The 21,557-nt window shown below is 44.6% G+C and overlaps 1 protein-coding gene and 1 long non-coding RNA gene across 2 annotated transcripts in view; one reads left to right on the top strand and one right to left on the bottom strand.

Moving 5' to 3' along the window:
• Positions 1 to 526: 526 nt before the first annotated feature.
• LOC149970343 (uncharacterized) overlaps positions 527 to 21,557 on the bottom strand; it is a 77,474-nt gene continuing 56,443 nt past the window's right edge. The window contains exon 3 of the long non-coding RNA XR_016493196.1: positions 527 to 562. This is a non-coding gene — a long non-coding RNA (uncharacterized LOC149970343). The remainder of the gene's footprint in view (positions 563 to 21,557) is intronic.
• On the top strand, positions 17,189 to 20,716 carry arl3l1 (ADP ribosylation factor like GTPase 3, like 1). The gene is made up of 6 exons (XM_021591573.3): positions 17,189 to 17,469; positions 17,696 to 17,839; positions 18,563 to 18,679; positions 18,933 to 18,983; positions 19,173 to 19,358; positions 20,104 to 20,716. Exons 1-6 carry the CDS (start codon positions 17,452 to 17,454, stop codon positions 20,155 to 20,157), a joined length of 570 nt encoding a protein of 189 aa, XP_021447248.1. The 5' UTR covers positions 17,189 to 17,451; the 3' UTR covers positions 20,158 to 20,716.

Raw genomic sequence — 21,557 nt, 5'->3', positions numbered from 1 at the left:
ATCAAATCAAATTTATTTATAAAGCCCTTCTTACATCAGCTGATGTCTCAAAGTGCTGTACAGAAACACAGCCTAAAACCCCAAACAGCAAGCAATGCAGGTGTAGAAGTACGGTGGCTAGGAAAAACTCCCTAGAAAGGCCAGAACCTAGGAAGAAACCTAGAGAGGAACCAGGCTATGAGGGGTGGCCAGTCCTCTTCTGGCTGTGCCAGGTGGAGATTATAACAGAACATGGCCAAGATGTGGAAACGTTCATAGATGATCAGCAGGGTCAAATAATAATCACAGTGGTTGTCGAGGGTGCCACAGGTCAGCACCTCAGGAGAAAATGTCAGTTGGCTTTTCATAGCCGATCATTCAGAGTATCTCTACCGCTCCTGCTGTCTCTAGAGAGTTTAAAACAGCAGGTCTGGGACAGGTAGCACGTCTGGTGAACAGGTCAGGGTTCCATAGCCGCAGGCAGAACAGCTGAAACTGGAGCAGCAGCACAGCCAGGTGGACTGGGGACAGCAAGGAGTCATCAGGCCAGGTAGTCCTGAGGCATGGTCCTAGGGCTCAGGTCCTCCGAGAGATACAAAGAGAGAAAGAAAGAAAGAAAGAAAGAAAGAAAGAAAGAAAGAAAGAAAGAAAGAAAGAAAGAAAGAAAGAAAGAAAGAAAGAGAGAGAGAGAGAGAGAGAGAGAATTAGAGAGAGCATACTTAAATTCACACAGGACACCGGATAAGACAGGAGAAATACTCCAGATATAACAGACTGACCCTAGCCCCCCGACACATAAACTACTGCAGCATAAATACTGGAGGCTGAGACAGGAGGGGTCGGGAGACACTGTGGCTCCATCCAACAATACCCCCGGACAGGGCCAAACAGGCAGGATATAACCCTGCCCACTTTTCCAAAGCACAGCCCCCACACCACTAGAGGGATACCTTCGACCACCAACTTACCATCCTGAGACAAGGCTGAGTATAGCAAAGATCTCCGCCACGGCACAACCCAAAGGGGTGCGCCAAACCAGACAGGAAGATAACATCAGTGACTCAACCCACTCAAGTGACGCAACCCTCCTAGGGATGACATGGAAGAGTGTGTCCAAACTTTTGCCTTGTTCTGTATGTCTCCATGTTTCAGCTCACCTCCATCAGATACTGCCAGACCCTGTAAGCACAGACATAAACCAGTGAATACATCTGCTTTGGATTAGGGAAACAACAATCAGAAACACAACGATTTAATATATGATGTACCATTTTGGGGAGGGCATAAATCCTGTGATCTTTAGCAGACTTAGAGCTGAGACTGTGAGATAAACAGACACAGAGAGAAATAGACAGAGACAGGCAGACAAAGAGAGCGAGAGACAGACAGACAGACAGACAGACAGACAGACAGACAGAGACAGACAGACAGATAGACAGACAGACAGACAGACAGAAAAAAACATCATAAATCATAAACACACTGATAAATCCAATTTACTGCACATATATTGCGTATTCCAATAGTAGGAACATTGCCCTATTGCTTCAGTTCATTGAAAGATTCCAAGTGATAGATGACTGAAGAAGGGTTCCGGTAGTGTTCTTATCTGAACATACTTGCTTGGCACCGATTGCCACTTCCTAACTGCACAGAAAGTCTTGCCATAGAAACATGGCCAGGAAGTGTTGCCATAGCAACAAGACCACAAGCTGATGTGTGTGCACTGAACACAAACCTATGTCCCCTTTTGCCGCCTTGTCTGAAGCAATATTATTCTCATTCATGCAGACGCAATAGTATACACCAAAACATGAAATCAATACACTGAACAACACATAGCTTGGAAATAGTTTGTAGTATCTGAGTTTCCTGGGTGTTGGTCATACAGTATTTCAAACTGTCCAATATTTCTATGAAATATAACCAATAATTAATTACATTATGGGTTAAATAGCTTTCCTTCCAAAAATGTTTTTATGAAGTATGTTAAAAAGCAGCTTTTCTGTGTTGGATTGGTGTGGATGTACCCCAACAACAGAATGGTGTGGATGTACCCCAACAACAGAATGGTGTGGATGTACCCCAACAACAGAATGGTGTTGTTGTACCCCAACAACAGAATGGTGTGGATGTACCCCAACAAAGGAATGGTGTTGTTGTACCCCAACAACAGAATGGTGTTGTTGTACCCCAACAACAGAATGGTGTTGTTGTGCCCCAACAACAGAATGGTGTGGATGTACCGCAACAACAGAATGGTGTTGTTGTACCCCAACAACATAATTCTGTGGATGTACCCCAACAACAGTATGGTGTTGTTGTACCCCAACAACAGAATGGTGTTCTTGTACCCCAACAACAGAATGGTGTGGAAGTACCCCAACAACAGAATGGTGTGGATGTACCCCAACAACAGAATGGTGTGGATGTACCCCAACAACAGAATGTTGTGGATGTACCCCAACAACAGAATGGTGTTGTTGTACCTCAACAACAGAATGGTGTTGTTGTACCCCAACAACAGAATGGTGTTGCTGTACCCCAACAACAGAATGGTGTGGATGTACCCCAACAACAGAATGGTGTTGTTGTACCCCAACAACAGAATGGTTTTGTTGTACCCCAACAACAGAATGGTGTGGATGTACTCCAACAACAGAATGGTGTGGATGTACCCCAACAAAAGAATGGTGTTGTTGTGCCCCAACAACAGAATGGTGTGGATGTACCCCAACAACAGAATGGTGTTGTTGTACCCCAACAACAGAATGGTGTGGATGTACCCCAACAACACAATGGTGTGGATGTACCCCAACAACAGAATGGTGTGGATGTACCCCAACAACAGAATGGTGTGGATGTACCCCAACAACAGAATGGTCTTGTTGTACCCCAACAACAGAATGGTGTTGTTGTTCCCCAACAACAGAATGGTGTGGATGTACCCCAACAACAGAATGGTGTGGATGTACCCCAACAACAGAATGGTGTTGGTGTACCCCAGCAACAGAATGGTGTGGATGTACCCCGACAACAGAATGGTGTGGATGTACCCCAACAACAGAATGGTGTTGTTGTACCCCAACAACAGAATGGTGTTTTTGTACCCCAACAACAGAATGGTGTGAATGTACCCCAACAACAGAATGGTGTGGATGTAGCCCAACAACAGAATGGTGTGGATGTACCCCAACAACAGAATGGTGTGGATGTACCCCAACAACAGAATAGCGTGGATGTACCCCAACAACAGAATGGTGTTGTACCTCAACAACAGAATGGTGTGGATGTACCCCAACAACAGAATGGTATGGATGTACTCCAACAACAGAATGGTGTGGCTGTACCCCAACAACAGAATGGTGTGGATGTACCCCAACAACAGAATGGTGTGGATGTACCCCGACAACAGAATGGTGTTGTTGTACCCAAACAACAGAATGGTGTGGATGTACCCCAACAACAGAATGGTGTGGATGTACCCCAACAACAGAATGGTGTGGATGTACCCCAACAACAGATTGGTGTGGATGTACCCCAACAACAGAATGGTGTGGATGTACCCCAACAACAGAATGGAGTGGATGTACCCCAACAACAGAATGCTGTGGATGTAGCACAACAACAGAATGGTGTGGATGTACCCCAACAATAGAATGGTGTGGATGTACCCCAATAGCAGAATGGTGTGGATGTACCCCAACAACAGAATGGTGTGGATGTACCCCAACAACAGATTGGTGTGGATGTACCCCAACAACAGAATGGTGTGGATGTACCCCAACAACAGAATGGTGTGGATGTACCCCAACAACAGAATGCTGTGGATGTAGCCCAACAACAGAATGGTGTGGATGTACCCCAACAATAGAATGGTGTTGTTGTACCCCAACAACAGAATGGTGTGGATGTACCCCAACAACAGAATGGTGTGGATGTACCCCAACAACAGAATGGTGTTGGTGTACCCCAGCAACAGAATGGTGTGGATGTACCCCGACAACAGAATGGTGTGGATGTACCCCAACAACAGAATGGTGTTGTTGTACCCCAACAACAGAATGGTGTGGATGTACCCCAACAACATAATGGTGTTTTTGTACCCCAACAACAGAATTGTGTGAATGTACACCAACAACAGAATGGTGTTGTTGTACCCCAACAACAGAATGGTGTTGTTGTACCCCAACAACAGAATGGTGTGGATGTACCCCAACAACATAATGGTGTTGTTGTACCCAAACAACAGAATGGTGTTGTTGTACCCCAACAACAGAATGGTGTTGTTGTACCCCAACAACAGAATGGTGTTGTTGTACCCCAACAACAGAATGGTGTGGATGTACCCCAACAAAAGAATGGTGTTGGTGTACCCCAACAACAGAATGGCGTGGATGTACCCCAACAACAGAATGGTGTGGATGTACCCCAACAACAGAATGCTGTGCATGTACCCCAACAACAGAATGGTGTGGATGTAGCCCAACAACAGAATGGTGTGGATGTACCCCAACAACAGAATGGTGTGGATGTACCCCAACAACAGAATAGCGTGGATGTACCCCAACAACAGAATGGTGTTGTACCTCAACAACAGAATGGTGTGGATGTACCCCAACAACAGAATGGTGTGGATGTACTCCAACAACAGAATGGTGTGGCTGTACCCCAACAACAGAATGGTGTGGATGTACCCCAACAACAGAATGGTGTGGATGTACCCCGACAACAGAATGGTGTTGTTGTACCCCAACAACAGAATTGTGTGAATGTACACCAACAACAGAATGGTGTTGTTGTACCCCAACAACAGAATGGTGTTGTTGTACCCCAACAACAGAATGGTGTGGATGTACCCCAACAACATAATGGTGTTGTTGTACCCAAACAACAGAATGGTGTTGTTGTACCCCAACAACAGAATGGTGTTGTTGTACCCCAACAACAGAATGGTGTTGTTGTACCCCAACAACAGAATGGTGTGGATGTACCCCAACAAAAGAATGGTGTTGGTGTACCCCAACAACAGAATGGCGTGGATGTACCCCAACAGCAGAATGGTGTGGATGTACCCCAACAACAGAATGCTGTGCATGTACCCCAACAACAGAATGGTGTGGATGTAGCCCAACAACAGAATGGTGTGGATGTACCCCAACAACAGAATGGTGTGGATGTACCCCAACAACAGAATAGCGTGGATGTACCCCAACAACAGAATGGTGTTGTACCTCAACAACAGAATGGTGTGGATGTAGCCCAACAACAGAATGGTGTGGATGTACTCCAACAACAGAATGGTGTGGCTGTACCCCAACAACAGAATGGTGTGGATGTACCCAAACAACAGAATGGTGTGGATGTACCCCGACAACAGAAAGGTGTTGTTGTACCCCAACAACAGAATGGTGTGGATGTACCCCAACAACAGAATGGTGTGGATGTACCCCAACAACAGAATGGTGTGGATGTACCCCAACAACAGATTGGTGTGGATGTACCCCAACAACAGAATGGTGTGGATGTACCCCAACAACAGAATGGTGTGGATGTACCCCAACAACAGAATGCTGTGGATGTAGCCCAACAACAGAATGGTGTGGATGTACCCCAACAATAGAATGGTGTGGATGTACCCCAATAGCAGAATGGTGTGGATGTACCCCAACAACAGAATGGTGTGGATGTACCCCAACAACAGAATGGTGTGGATGTACCCCAACAACAGAATGGTGTGGATGTACCCCAAAAACAGAATGGTGTGGATGTACCCCAACAACAGAATGCTGTGGATGTAGCCCAACAACAGAATGGTGTGGATGTACCCCAACAATAGAACGGTGTGGATGTACCCCAATAGCAGAATGGTGTGGATGTACCCCAACAACAGAATGGTGTGGATGTACCCCAACAACAGAATAGCGTGGATGTACCCCAACAACAGAATGGTGTTGTACCTCAACAACAGAATGGTGTGGATGTACCCCAACAACAGAATGGTGTGGATGTACTCCAACAACAGAATGGTGTGGCTGTACCCCAACAACAGAATGGTGTGGATGTACCCCAACAACAGAATGGTGTGGATGTACCCCGACAACAGAATGGTGTTGTTGTACCCCAACAACAGAATTGTGTGAATGTACACCAACAACAGAATGGTGTTGTTGTACCCCAACAACAGAATGGTGTTGTTGTACCCCAACAACAGAATGGTGTGGATGTACCCCAACAACATAATGGTGTTGTTGTACCCAAACAACAGAATGGTGTTGTTGTACCCCAACAACAGAATGGTGTTGTTGTACCCCAACAACAGAATGGTGTTGTTGTACCCCAACAACAGAATGGTGTGGATGTACCCCAACAAAAGAATGGTGTTGGTGTACCCCAACAACAGAATGGCGTGGATGTACCCCAACAGCAGAATGGTGTGGATGTACCCCAACAACAGAATGCTGTGCATGTACCCCAACAACAGAATGGTGTGGATGTAGCCCAACAACAGAATGGTGTGGATGTACCCCAACAACAGAATGGTGTGGATGTACCCCAACAACAGAATAGCGTGGATGTACCCCAACAACAGAATGGTGTTGTACCTCAACAACAGAATGGTGTGGATGTAGCCCAACAACAGAATGGTGTGGATGTACTCCAACAACAGAATGGTGTGGCTGTACCCCAACAACAGAATGGTGTGGATGTACCCAAACAACAGAATGGTGTGGATGTACCCCGACAACAGAAAGGTGTTGTTGTACCCCAACAACAGAATGGTGTGGATGTACCCCAACAACAGAATGGTGTGGATGTACCCCAACAACAGAATGGTGTGGATGTACCCCAACAACAGATTGGTGTGGATGTACCCCAACAACAGAATGGTGTGGATGTACCCCAACAACAGAATGGTGTGGATGTACCCCAACAACAGAATGCTGTGGATGTAGCCCAACAACAGAATGGTGTGGATGTACCCCAACAATAGAATGGTGTGGATGTACCCCAATAGCAGAATGGTGTGGATGTACCCCAACAACAGAATGGTGTGGATGTACCCCAACAACAGAATGGTGTGGATGTACCCCAACAACAGAATGGTGTGGATGTACCCCAAAAACAGAATGGTGTGGATGTACCCCAACAACAGAATGCTGTGGATGTAGCCCAACAACAGAATGGTGTGGATGTACCCCAACAATAGAACGGTGTGGATGTACCCCAATAGCAGAATGGTGTGGATGTACCCCAACAACAGAATGGTGTGGATGTACCCCAACAACAGATTGGTGTGGATGTACCCCAACAACAGAATGGTGTGGATGTACCCCAACAACAGAATGGTGTGGATGTACCCCAACAACAGAATGCTGTGGATGTAGCACAACAACATAATGGTGTGGATGTACCCCAAAAACAGAATGGTGTGGATGTACCCCAACAACAGAATGCTGTGGATGTACCCCAACAGCAGAATGCTGTGGATGTACCCCAACAACAGAATGCTGTGGATGTAGCCCAACAACAGAGTGCTGTGGATGTACCCCAACAACAGAATGCTGTGGATGTACCCCAACAACAGAATGCTGTGGATGTACCCCAACAACAGAATGGTGTGGATGTAGCCCAACAACAGAGTGCTGTGGATGTACCCCAACAACAGAATGGTGTGGATGTACCCCAACAACAGAATATTGTGGATGTACCCCAACAACAGAATCGTGTGGATGTATCCCACCAACAGAATCGTGTGGATGTACCCCAACAACAGAATAGTGTGGATGTACCCCAACAACAGAATGGTGTTGTACCCCAACAACAGAATGGTGTGGATGTACCCCAACAACAGAATGCTGTGGATGTAGCCCAACAACAGAATGGTGTGGATGTACCCCAACAATAGAATGGTGTGGATGTACCCCAATAGCAGAATGGTGTGGATGTACCCCAACAACAGAATGGTGTGGATGTACCCCAACAACAGAATGGTGTGGATGTACCCCAACAACAGAATGGTGTGGATGTACCCCAACAACAGAATGGTGTGGATGTACCCCAACAACAGAATGCTGTGGATGTAGCCCAACAACAGAATGGTGTGGATGTACCCCAACAATAGAATGGTGTGGATGTACCCCAATAGCAGAATGGTGTGGATGTACCCCAACAACAGAATGGTGTGGATGTACCCCAACAACAGAATGGTGTGGATGTACCCCAACAACAGAATGGTGTGGATGTACCCCAACAACAGAATGGTGTGGATGTACCCCAACAACAGAATGCTGTGGATGTAGCACAACAACATAATGGTGCGGTTGTACCCTAAAAACAGAATGGTGTGGATGTACCCCAACAACAGAATGCTGTGGATGTACCCCAACAACAGAATGGTGTGGATGTACCCCAACAACAGAATATTGTGGATGTACCCCAACAACAGAATCGTGTGGATGTATCCCACCAACAGAATCGTGTGGATGTACCCCAACAACAGAATAGTGTGGATGTACCCCAACAACAGAATGGTGTTGTACCCCAACAACAGAATGGTGTGGATGTACCCCAACAACAGAATGGTGTGGCTGTACCCCAACAACAGAATGGTGTGGATGTACCCCAACAACAGAATGGTGTGGATGTACCCCAACAACAGAATGGTGTTGTTGTACCCCAACAACAGAATGGTGTGGATGTACCCCAACAACAGAATGGTGTGGATGTACCCCAACAACCAAATGGTGCGGATGTACCCCAACAACAGAATGCTGTGCATGTACCCCAACAACAGAATGGTGTGGATGTAGCCCAACAACAGAATAGTGTGGATGTACCCCATCAACAGAAGGGTGTGGATGTACCCCAACAACAGAATGGTGTGGATGTACCCCAACAACAGAATGGTGTGGATGTACCCCAACAGCAGAACTGTGTTGGTGTACCCCAGCAACAGAATGGTGTGGATATACCCCAACAACAGAATGGTGTGGATGTACCCCAACAACAAAATGCAGTGGATGTACCCCAACAACAGAATGGTGTGGATGTACCCCAATAACAGAATGGTGTGGATGTACCCCAACAACAGAATGGTGTGGATGTACCCCAACAACAGATTGGTGTGGATGTACCCCAACAACAGAATGGTGTGGATGTACCCCACAACAGAATTGTGTGGATGTACCCCAACAACAGAATACTGTGGATGTACCCCAACAACAGAATGGTGTGGATGTACCCCAAAAACAGAATGGTGTGGATGTACTCCAACAACAGAATGCTGTGGGTGTACCCCAACAACAGAATGCTGTGGATGTACCCCAACAACAGAATGCTGTGGATGTAGCCCAACAACAGAGTGCTGTGGATGTACCCCAACAACAGAATGCTGTGGATGTACCCCAACAACAGAATGCTGTGGATGTACCCCAACAACAGAATGGTGTTGTTGTACCCCAACAACAGAATGCTGTGGATGTATCCCAATAACATAATGGTGTTGTTGTACCCCAACAACAGAATTGTGTGGATGTACCCCAACAACAGAATGGTGTTGTTGTACCCCAACAACAGAATTGTGTTGTTGTACCCCAACAACAGAATGGTGTGGATGTACCCCAACAACAGAATGGTGTTGGTGTACCCCAACAACAGAATGGTGTGGATGTACCCCAACAACAGAATGGTGTGGATGTACCCCAACAGCAGAATGGTGTTGGTGTACCCCAGCAACAGAATGGTGTGGATGTACCCCAACAACAGAATGGTGTGGATGTGCCCCAACAACAGAATGGTGTGGATGTACCCCAACAACAGAATGGTGTGGATGTACCCCAACAACAGAATGGTGTGGATGTAGCCCAACAACAGAATGGTGTGGATGTACCCCAACAACAGAATGGTGTGGATGTACCCCAATAACAGAATGGTGTGGATGTACCCCAACAACAGAATGGTGTGGATGTACCCCAACAACAGATTGGTGTGGATGTACCCCAACAACAGAATGATGTGGATGTACCCCAACAACAGAATGGTGTGGATGTACCCCAACAACAGAATGGTGTGGATGTACCCCAACAACAGATTGGTGTGGATGTACCCCAACAACAGAATGGTGTGGATGTACCCCAAAAACAGAATGGTGTGGATGTACCCCAACAACATAATGCTGTGGATGTACCCCAACAACAGAATGCTGTGGATGTACCCCAACAACAGAATGCTGTGGATGTAGCCCAACAACAGAATTGTGTGGATGTACCCCAACAACAGAATGGTGTTGTTGTACCCCAACAACAGAATGGTGTTGTTGTACCCCAACAACAGAATGGTGTGGATGTACCCCAACAACAGAATGGTGTTGGTGTACCCCAACAACAGAATGGCTTGGATGTACCCCAACAACAGAATGGTGTGGATGTACCCCAACAGCAGAATGGTGTTGGTGTACCCCAGCAACAGAATGGTGTGGATGTACCCCAACAACAGAATGGTGTTGTTGTACCCCAACAACAGAATGGTGTTGTTGTACCCCAACAACAGAATGGTGTTGTTGTACCCCAACAACAGAATGGTGTGGATGTACCCCAACAACAGAATGGTGTTGTTGTACCCCAACAACAGAATGGTGTGGATGTACCCCAACAACAGAATGGTGTTGGTGTACCCCAACAACAGAATGGCGTGGATGTACCCCAACAACAGAATGGTGTGGATGTACCCCAACATCAGAATGGTGTTGGTGTACCCCAGCAACAGAATGGTGTGGATGTACCCCAACAACAGAATGGTGTGGATGTACCCCAACAACAGAATGGTGTGGATGTACCCCAACAACAGAATGCTGTGGATGTACCCCAACAACAGAATGGTGTGGATGTAGCCCAACAACAGAATGGTGTGGATGTACCCCAACAACAGAATGGTGTGGATGTACCCCAATAACAGAATGGTGTGGATGTACCCCAACAACAGAATGGTGTGGATGTACCCCAACAACAGATTGGTGTGGATGTACCCCAACAACAGAATGGTGTGGATGTACCCCAACAACAGAATGGTGTGGATGTACCCCAACAGCAGAATGCTGTGGATGTAGCCCAACAACAGAATGGTGTGGATGTACCCCAAAAACAGAATGGTGTGGATGTACCCCAACAACAGAATGCTGTGGATGTACCCCAACAACAGAATGCTGTGGATGTACCCCAACAACAGAATGCTGTGGATGTAGCCCTACAACAGAGTGCTGTGGATGTACCCCAACAACAGAATGCTGTGGATGTACACCAACAACAGAATGCTGTGGATGTACCCCAACAACAGAATGCTGTGGCTGTATACCAGTCTTAAAAGGTATTCATACAGTATGAGCAGACCACTGACTGGCCAGCTCATCCTTCTCAGAGGAGGACATTATCCTCTATCAGGAAATAAGCAAGCATTTTTTAAACAGTCTGTTTTAGATACAAGTTTGAGGTGGGGTTTTTGAAGTGTGGTTTCTCCTATTTATGCTCTAGTCACAAATACTAGAATAGGATGAGTCAACAACATTAATGTGGGTATAAGTTAACAGAATATGAACTTTTAAAAGTGAGATTTTCCCTGGACAGTATACCATGAGAAACTGCCAGCCACTGTGAGTGACTAAACAAATGTTGTCACTACCATGAACCATGTCTCAGATTAAGTCTGATATTAGTTCATAATTAGTTCATCAATGATTTTACATGTGAATTTTATTATAGGTTTACCCTTGTGATATTCAGCGGTTTGATGCTGGTCCCAGTATTGTATCTTCCAAGTCTCTGTCTGAGAGAAGTTCTCAGGGCAAAGTGAGAGAAACCTTCGATGAACTCTTTAAACATTATTCTTTTCTGTAAAATATAATTTCAAAACAATCCATCATTCATCAGATATGGAACAATTGGAAAAATCACGTCACACTTGGCAAAACTCATATTACTTTTTTGAGCATGTTTCATACTATCTGAAAACTGTAAACTTCCATAACAACCCAAGGCTAGCTGGCAAATTTGATCAGAGATAGCCCTAAGGATTAGAGTTAGGGTTAGGAGCTCCAAGGAGATCTGATCAGAGATAGCCCTAAGGGTTAGAGTTAGGGTTAGGAGCTCCAAGGGGATCTGATCAGAGATAGCTCTAATGGTCACAATAGCTACAAGGCACAAAAGGAAATTCCCCCCAAAACCCACAATCCTTACAAGGGGCAGAATATCCACTACACATGTTAAAATTAACATAAAAGTAATGTACCTTCTCTCTGGTTCTCCCTGCTGTTTTTCTAAAAGGACAGTGACAGGACTCAGAGGTCTCCATGGCCGTGGTGGAGCCTACTGGAGTAGACAGAGGAAGAAATGACAGAAAAGGAGAGGTAAACAGCTTTGGGCAGCTGATGCCAGGGTACTGGTCTGGGGCACACAGTGATGATGGCCTATCACTGAACAAAGACCATCACTGCCATAAACCAACAGAAATAATGGATATAAAACTCAATGGGTAGGAGACAGACACACACAGTAACCGCTCAGGGGAAAGTCTCAGGTAGTCTCCTCCTTCTACATTCCAGTTTCACAGTGACTGTTCCTTAACCTGTGTGAACCAGCCTACATGTAATCCACTATAAGCCATTTTAAAATAAACCAGCCTACATGTAATCCACTATAAGCCATTTTAAAATAAACCAGCCTACATGTAATCCACTATAAGCCATTTTAAAATAAACCAGCCTACATGTAATCCACTATAAGCCATTTTAAAATAAACCAGCCTACATGTAATCCACCATAACCCATTTTAACATAAACCAGCCTACATGTAATCCACCATAACCCGTTTTAACATAAACCAGCCTACATGTAATCCACTATAACCCGTTTTAACATAAACCAGCCTACATGTAATCCACCATAACCCGTTTTAACATAAACCAGCCTACATGTAATCCACCATAACCCGTTTTAACATAAACCAGCCTACATGTAATCCACTATAACCCATTTTAACATAAACCAGCCTACATGTAATCCACCATAACCCGTTTTAACATAAACCAGCCTACATGTAATCCACCATAACCCGTTTTAACATAAACCAGCCTACATGTAATCCACTATAACCCATTTTAACATAAACCAGCCTACATGTAATCCACCATAACCCATTTTAACATAAACCAGCCTACATGTAATCCACTATAACCCATTTTAACATAAACCAGCCTACATGTAATCCACTATAACCCATTTTAACATAAACCAGCCTACATGCCCATATGGTCATTTAGATGTACACTGTATAGACCTGTGAGTACTGTGTTTTTATTCCTTAATTCAAGAAAATAATATTGACATCCATCCTTGTGTAATATACTCTATATGACACCATTCACTGTAACATTGAATTATTTGCAGTTACCTAAACGTTAGATCTGCCTGTGGCTCAGTCATACTGAGGGGACCTGAGGAGAAAAAATGAGTGTCAGCTTGTAGGGCTGGCATCATGCGTACAGAATAAAACTGGTGGATAAGTGTGGGAATGTGAGTCAGACGAATATGACTCATGGCAAGATGATGCATGGGTGGACGAGGACCAAATACTAAAACCAAACACAGATACAATTTGCTTAGAAATGTGTGTCCAGAGAAATGTTTTTGTTTTGGGACAGAATAGAGTTTTTCGGCAATAGAAAAGCAAAGAGATTCCAGGGTGCAAATGGAAGTTTAAAACACAAATGGAGTTTACGACATCATCAGAATAAGCTCCCAACCCCTTTTGTCTCCTTATATGGCGTTCTCCTCTCGCTCAACGCATCAGCAGCAGTGCAGCACACTATTCCCTAGATAGTGCACTACTTTTGACCAGCACTGGTTAAAGGGAATATAGGGAATAGGGTGTCATTTGAGACAGAGCCTAGAGGCATCAGGTCACGAGACTGAGAAGTAGTCACCACTAGGATTACCTTGGCAACACCCTCTCCTCTTAGCAGTCCAGGTGTTTGTATTGCAGTGAGTAAGTAAAGAGGCTAAACAGAGCACATGGTAGGGCTGCTATAGTTGTCATATAATTTTAGTCAGGGTTGCTTTCTCTAAAGTCTGATAATATTACAAAATAACGTACAATCTTTTTTTTGACTGTCTATCATATAATTTACAGGCATTTAACAGGCATTTGTGCAGGACTGCATTGTGTAAACTGTAGCAATCCGCCAGGATTGTGGGTTTGACTCCCACGGGGGACAAGTACAAAAAAGTAAGAAAATGTATTACTCACTACTGTAAGTCGCTCTGGATAAGAGCGTCCACTAAATGACTAAAATGTAAATGTAAAATCAATACCTTTGTTTTTTGTCCCTCTGACAGTCTGGTTCAGCTGTTGCTCAGGGTTGGCTCATTAATAATTGAGGATTGAGACTGGAGCCTGGAGACTGTCTCCCTCTGCAGCTATACAGGAGGGGAGGATGTCACTCACGACAATCACTGCAGGAGCAAAGTCAATTTAAGAAAGATTACTGTGACATAACTAAGGGGGACAGCCCAGACTGGCTCTATTGTGGCTCTGTCCCCTTTTAGAGGACAGTGAACAAAGACTCCCCTACTTGGTTTATAATAGACCCAGACCAGGGAACCAAGCTTCTAATTCTTGAGTAAAGGTCCTTTGATGGTAAAATTAAGTTGTGTTTCCTTCAAATTTGAAACACTTTTAGAAAGCAATTTTTTACTTCACACACAAAACACAATGGAGAGACAAAAAATACTTGAAGATTGGTTGGGCCTATGTTCTATTTTCCTCACACAAACATCCATGAGGTCGAATATAACCATCTGATGGTGATCAATGAACCCCAGCTTGACTCTGTCTGGATTTCCCTTGGTATTATTCACAAACAATCACTGAGTATTTCATCGATTCTGACATATCCTGGAGTGCGTTGTACACATGAGGTAAATCAATGTGTCTGAGTGGCAAAGGTTGATCGCCCCCGGGGCCCTTCACCACTCAATCTAAAATGAAACATGACCATGTGTCCCACAGCTTCCAACAGGTGGTCCTATTGTAAATGAGGTAACCTTTCCACAGGTCGTGACTACCTGACCAAGTTGAGAAGTCGGAAGATCCTCCTATTTCTACAATTTCTCTTCTTAAAAGCTGATTACAGATTTTAAACCTGACCATGACCCTGACCTTAACCTTAACCCTAAACATTAAACACTGTTAACCTTATGCCTAACCATAACTTTTAATTATGACCAAAAAGCTCATTTTAGTTTTCATACATTTTTGCAATATAGTTGACTTGACGTTGCAGTTTGGCCATCTAGTGAGAACCCTTTCCACATGAATGTGTCCACATACGTCAGTGTCCAAGATGGACAGCATTAGTGTAGAGCTCAATGTCAAGACTCATGTTCACAGTACACACGCTTCTTTAAGTGTTGATGAATGTTGATAAAACACTTTCTAATTCTTCACCTTATTTTTCTGCCTTCCTCTACAAATGAATGATATATCTCTTTCTGAACGTATTTTCCCTCTCCTCAACAGCCTCCACTGTTCTCCAGCTGTCTGAGCACGACTCAGAGAAATCAAAGGTTTTGGTCACCAAAGAATGAGTGGTCGTACAGCATGTCATTCTGACTCAACATGTTTTGTTTTATTGTCTTACGTAAGGAAAATACAGAAACAATGTTTGAAACACTGAAACAGTAAACCAAGATTTTTGAGGAAAGCAAACTATGGAGAAGGATCACTGCTTGGAGGATATTGGGCAGAGACAAGAATAAAGCAAAAATAAGGCTGACATTTTCCTTCTTCCAGCAGAGTGATGGAGAACCTTGGGTGTCCTGTAACATGTGGTGGTTCAGAGTGATGGAGAACCCTGGGTGTCCTGTAACATGTGGTGGTTCAGAGTGATGGAGAACCCTGGGTGTCCTGTAACATGTGGTGGTTCAGAGTGATGGAGAACCCTGGGTGTCCTGTAACATGTGGTGGTTCAGAGTGATGGAGAACCCTGGGTGTCCTGTAACAGGTGGTGGTTCAGAGTGATGGAGAACCCTGGGTGTCCTGTAACATGTGGTGGTTCAGAGTGATGGAGAACCCTGGGTGTCCTGTAACATGTGGTGGTTCAGAGTGATAGAGAACCCTGGGTGTCCTGTAACATGTGGTAGTTCAGAGTGATGGAGAACCCTGGGTGTCCTGTAACATGTGGTGGTTCAGAGTGATAGAGAACCCTGGGTGTCCTGTAACATGTGGTAGTTCAGAGTGATGGAGAACCCTGGGTGTCCTGTAACATGTGGTAGTTCAGAGTGATGGAGAACCCTGGGTGTCCTGTAACATGTGGTAGTTCAGAGTGATGGAGAACCCTGGGTGTCCTGTAACATGTGGTGGTTCAGAGTGATGGAGAACCCTGGGTGTCCTGTAACATGTGGTGGTTCAGAGTGATGGAGAACCCTGGGTGTCCTGTAACATGTGGTGGTTCAGAGTGATGGAGAACCCTGGGTGTCCTGTAACAGGTGGTGGTTCAGAGTGATGGAGAACCCTGGGTGTCCTGTAACATGTGGTGGTTCAGAGTGATGGAGAACCCTGGGTGTCCTGTAACATGTGGTGGTTCAGAGTGATAGAGAACCCTGGGTGTCCTGTAACATGTGGTAGTTCAGAGTGATGGAGAACCCTGGGTGTCCTGTAACATGTGGTGGTTCAGAGTGATAGAGAACCCTGGGTGTCCTGTAACATGTGGTAGTTCAGAGTGATGGAGAACCCTGGGTGTCCTGTAACATGTGGTAGTTCAGAGTGATGGAGAACCCTGGGTGTCCTGTAACATGTGGTAGTTCAGAGTGATGGAGAACCCTGGGTGTCCTGTAACATGTGGTAGTTCAGAGTGATGGAGAACCCTGGGTGTCCTGTAACTTGTGGTAGTTCAGAGTGATGGAGAACCCTGGGTGTCCTGTAACATGTGGTGGTTCAGAGTGATGGAGAACCCTGGGTGTCCTGTAACAGGTGGTGGTTCAGAGTGATGGAGAACCCTGGGTGTCCTGTAACAGGTGGTAGTTCAGAGTCATAGAGAACCCCGGGTGTCCTGTAACAGGTGGTGGGGAGGATAATCCAGGTAAAGTCTTTAATGCATGGAAGGGAGGAACTGGAAGAGCAAGGGAGGGGCGGAAGCCAATGGAGGCGGAGGAAAGGCGTGCACAACAGGGAGGGCTAATCGGAGCCCCCTAATCCCTCCCTGGCCCCCACCTCCTCCTTATGAGGGAGGCCAAGCAGGAGATGACTCCACACGGCTCTGGACGCTTCAAACGGACATAAGGGGGACCAAGGATCTATCTGTAGGCCTATTTACAGGGTACCTCCTGAACAACACTGTGCTCAACTCTGAAGATTCATCATAGAATGAGGCTTTGTCTATTCCCTGTCCTCTTTCCTGCCTTCTGAAGCACATCATTCAAGATGGGAGAAGTTGAAAAGGTAATCCCGCTTGCTACCTTCTGCTGATCTTTGAGTTTGATGGGAATGTACATGTTGATGAGTCCTAGAGCGTGATTCAGGGACTGATTGTTTCCCCTTTTTAATAAGAAGCTAACTGATGAGTTGACACTTTCTCTGCAAATAAACTACATAGTAGTCCCTTACAAGCTTCCTAATTGCTTTCTGTGTCTGTTTGTAATATCCTATTCTATCTCATTTCGCTCAGGGGTTCTTTTCAGTCCTACAGAAATTAAAAGGAACCACAGAACAGGAACTTCGGATAGTCCTCCTGGGTCTAGACAACGCTGGCAAAACAACGCTGCTAAAACAGCTATCATCCGAGGATGTCAACACCATTACTCCCACACAGGTCAGATCCGATCCTGGCGTGCTCCGAACTTACATAAGCAGGCCATGTAGTTTTGTAATGACAACCATGTGACACTTCCTCCCTCAGGTTGTTGCCCAAGGCAACGTACCACGTAATGGCACTTACTCAATGGAAGCATTTGTTTTACCTGCTGATTCAAAATCTGATCTCTGATCATATCAATGTCTTAGATGACTGTACCAGGGTCAGGTCACTCCAGGTCAAACGCTTCGCGGCTCTGGAAGTAGACAAGTAGTATCCTCCAATGTTGACTTCAACACATCAAATAAGATGTTCATATGTCTCTAAAATACCACACTAGTGATGCTTGACTTGGTTCTTCTTCATACCATGTTATCTGGTAGCAAAGCATCACAGTCGGTTGGTTTGTGCAGTCCCTCTGTCGCAGAAAATAGCACATTGGCAATAATACATTTAGCTAGACTAAGAATAGAGACTAGGCTGAGACTTTAATCCGGGGGTTGAAGATTACTTAACCATAAAGTCAGAGAGGGTGCAACACACATTTTGTAAGCTCCAGGTAACAAATCGAGGTTCAAGTTTTGTATCAATGTACCTGTCTTTCTGGTCATGTCAGTATTTGGTTCTAATAAAATGATGTTATAAATAAATGCTTATTTAGAGCCACTTGTAACAGAATAAAGCTGTGTTTTGCTAACCTGTGTTAGATCAATGAATTCTGCTTCTCCATTGATGCCAAAGGGCTTCAACATTAAGAGTCTCACGTCTCACGGAATGAAACTGAACGTGTGGGACATTGGAGGACAGAGGAAGATCCGACCCTTCTGGAAGAAATATCTGGAAAACACAGATTTGTTGGTGTGTAAATTATGTTAGCACTTTTGTCATTTTATTTTGTCTTATTATATCTGTAATCTGTTTCAGAGAGTAAAATAGTTTCCATTAACTACAGTTTAGATTTAGACTACAGCCTGTTCTATTGGTTGGGGGAGAAAACTGGGCATTAGTTTATTTCAGAATCTTCAATCTCAATAAAAGCTAGAAACTGAATAGAGAATCAATCTTCTTTGTGTTACAAGATAATAAATGTCAATATTTTTCTTTCCTCCAGATATATGTCATAGACAGTACAGACAAGAAGCGGTTTGAAGAAACAGGACTGGTGAGACCAACTGAAATAGCTGTTATACCCTATTCCACAAGTGTTGTCTTGTAAAACGTTAATGTTAACAGTAAGCTTTGCATTTTAACAGCGGACATGCAAACCTTTAAGTGCTGGCAACACAGAGATGTAGTCTCCAAGACTTTGTTCAGCTCTGAGTCGGATAACACTGGTCCTTTGGTCCCTCAGGAGCTATCAGAGCTGATTGATGAGGAGAACCTGAAGGGGGTTCCGGTGCTCATCTTCGCTAACAAGCAGGACCTGGCCACAGCCTCGCCCGCCAGCGAGATCGCAGAAGGCCTGAACCTGCACACATACCGCGACCGGGCGTGGCAGATCCAGGCCTGCTCAGCTGTCTCTGGAGAGGGTGTACAGGTAGGCCACAATATCTCTCTCAAAATATATCAGTTTTATGAAGTTAGATGGACACCGTATCATGATATAAAATAACAACAGTACTGTATCATCCTCTAGGATTTACAAGACAGATATTGAAGGCATCATTCAATGTTAGTTCACGTTCCATTCCTCTTCATGTGGTACAGCCTGTCTGCACTGTCGAAAGTATCCAGTTCTCACTCTGTTCATGTAGTTTCTATTCCTCTTCATGTGGTACAGCCTGTCTGCACTGTCGAAAGTATCCAGTTCTCACTCTGTTCATGTAGTAAAATAATTGAGAGCCCACAGGAGAATCAGAGGTTATTCTCTGCTGGCCACCATGTCATTAGTAGGATCTTTTCAGAACGTAGTAGTCTTAGTAGAATCTTTTCCTAATATTTTCTGATCGTTTCACCTACTGTGCAGGAGATTCTGTCATTACAGTTTACAGTAGGGTTGTCGGGGCAACATCTCAGTAAGGGGGAAATTAAGAGCGAAAACAAACTAGTGGGGGGTCGACAAATGTTTTGCCTCATTTTCGTGACACAACATGGATGTCGTGTAAAGCTCCAGATTATCATCTGCCCCTGAGTACTGTGCTGGAGGATCAGGTCAGGAGGTCAGGCATGATGCCCTATGACCATACGTAACACAGTACAGTATACATTTATGCTTTGATTGCTTTGGAAATTCTGTAGCTTGGAATATTTCATGTGTATATGTGATGTACTTGTTCTCACAGGACGGCATGAACTGGATTTCCAACAACATTGTAAATAAGAAGAGAGATGACTAACCCCTGAATATCCAACGTGATGCTTTTTAAACACACTTTTGAGTGTTTCACGTACATTTGTTGACACACAATGCAATGGTGACAGGTTTTATAGATGAAGCCTTCTCTCTGAAGATGTCCCCAAAACATTTGAGAGCTTGCTGGCTTTTCAAATCCAGCCACAAGAAAATGGATGGAAGGTTTTGGGTTCACCACAGAGACCATCAACAAGAGAACAATCACAACTCCCAGTCCCATTAAGGGTTATTGCCACACTGCTCTGGAATGATACTTTCTTTGATTTAGTCGATGGAAGAAAAAAACTATCCTTGAAGAGCACAAGTAAAAACAAGGGACAGAGCATGTAATGGGCGAATAGCCCAACAACGTTTTGAGTAGAACATCTCTCTTTAGTTGAAGGCACGTGAGTAAGGCTTCATTCATACACTCACAAAAAAGGGTTCGATTTTGTAGTTTGTGTGGTTTCACTGTTTGTGAAAAAAAAATGACAAAGAATCTATATTGTGTGAATTGAGACTGTGATATCAAATAAATATTGAATTGGAAGAATCTCTTCATACTTGATGTGATATGCTTGCTTTGTACCATCAATGTAGACAAGCACCATTCCATCCCCTGTCACTGGTTGCCTTGTTGTCAGACAGTAAGTCAGTGCTGCCGCACAGTGGGCACTGTCATCATTACACTTGAGGCAGGAATGGTAAACACACAAAAAAAACTATTTGGTCTGTGTCAAATTCATTGTACATTAATGTACTGTATATTCCTGAAGACTATTCAGTAAAACGTAGGTCACACACACGATGAGGGCACAGTGAACTACTGAGAGAATAGTATCTGTAACTTCGTACACTGCTCAAAAAAATAAAGTGAACATTAAAATAAAATCCTAGATCTGAATGAATGAAACAATTTTATTAAATACTTTTTTCTTTACATAGTTGAATGTGCTGACAACAAAATCACACAACAATTATCAATGGAAATCAAATTTATCAACCCATGGAGGTCTGGATTTGGAGTCACACTCAAAATGAAAGTGGAAAACCACACTACAGGCTGATCCAACTGTAATGTAATGTAATGTCCTTAAAACAAGTCAAAATGAGGCTCAGTAGTGTGTGTGGCCTCCACGTGCCTGTATGACCTCCCTACAACGCCTGGGCATGCTCCTGATGAGGTGGCGGATGGTCTCCTGAGGGATCTCCTCCCAGACCTGGACTAAAGCATCAGCCAACTCCTGGACGGTCTGTGGTGGATGGAGCGAGACATGATGTCCCAGATGTGCTCAATTGGATTCAGGTCTGGGGAACGGGCGGGCCAGTCCATAGCATCAATACCTTCATCTTGCAGGAACTGCTGACACACTCCAGCCACGTGAGGTCTAGCATTGTCTTGCA

This window comes from Oncorhynchus mykiss, chromosome 29, assembly GCF_057628025.1.
Source record: "Oncorhynchus mykiss isolate SJ-2025 chromosome 29, ASM5762802v1, whole genome shotgun sequence".
In the NCBI taxonomy this organism is placed as follows: Eukaryota; Metazoa; Chordata; class Actinopteri; order Salmoniformes; family Salmonidae; genus Oncorhynchus; species Oncorhynchus mykiss.
Note: the sequence above shows the minus strand (reverse complement) of the source record. Positions and strands in the feature narration are given on the sequence as shown.

Coding starts and splice junctions, on each gene's coding strand:
- arl3l1 (XM_021591573.3), top strand. Junction 18,680..18,932: donor TGGAAAACACAGATTTGTTG/GTGTGTAAATTA, acceptor TCTTTCCTCCAG/ATATATGTCATAGACAGTAC. Junction 19,359..20,103: donor TCTCTGGAGAGGGTGTACAG/GTAGGCCACAAT, acceptor TTGTTCTCACAG/GACGGCATGAACTGGATTTC.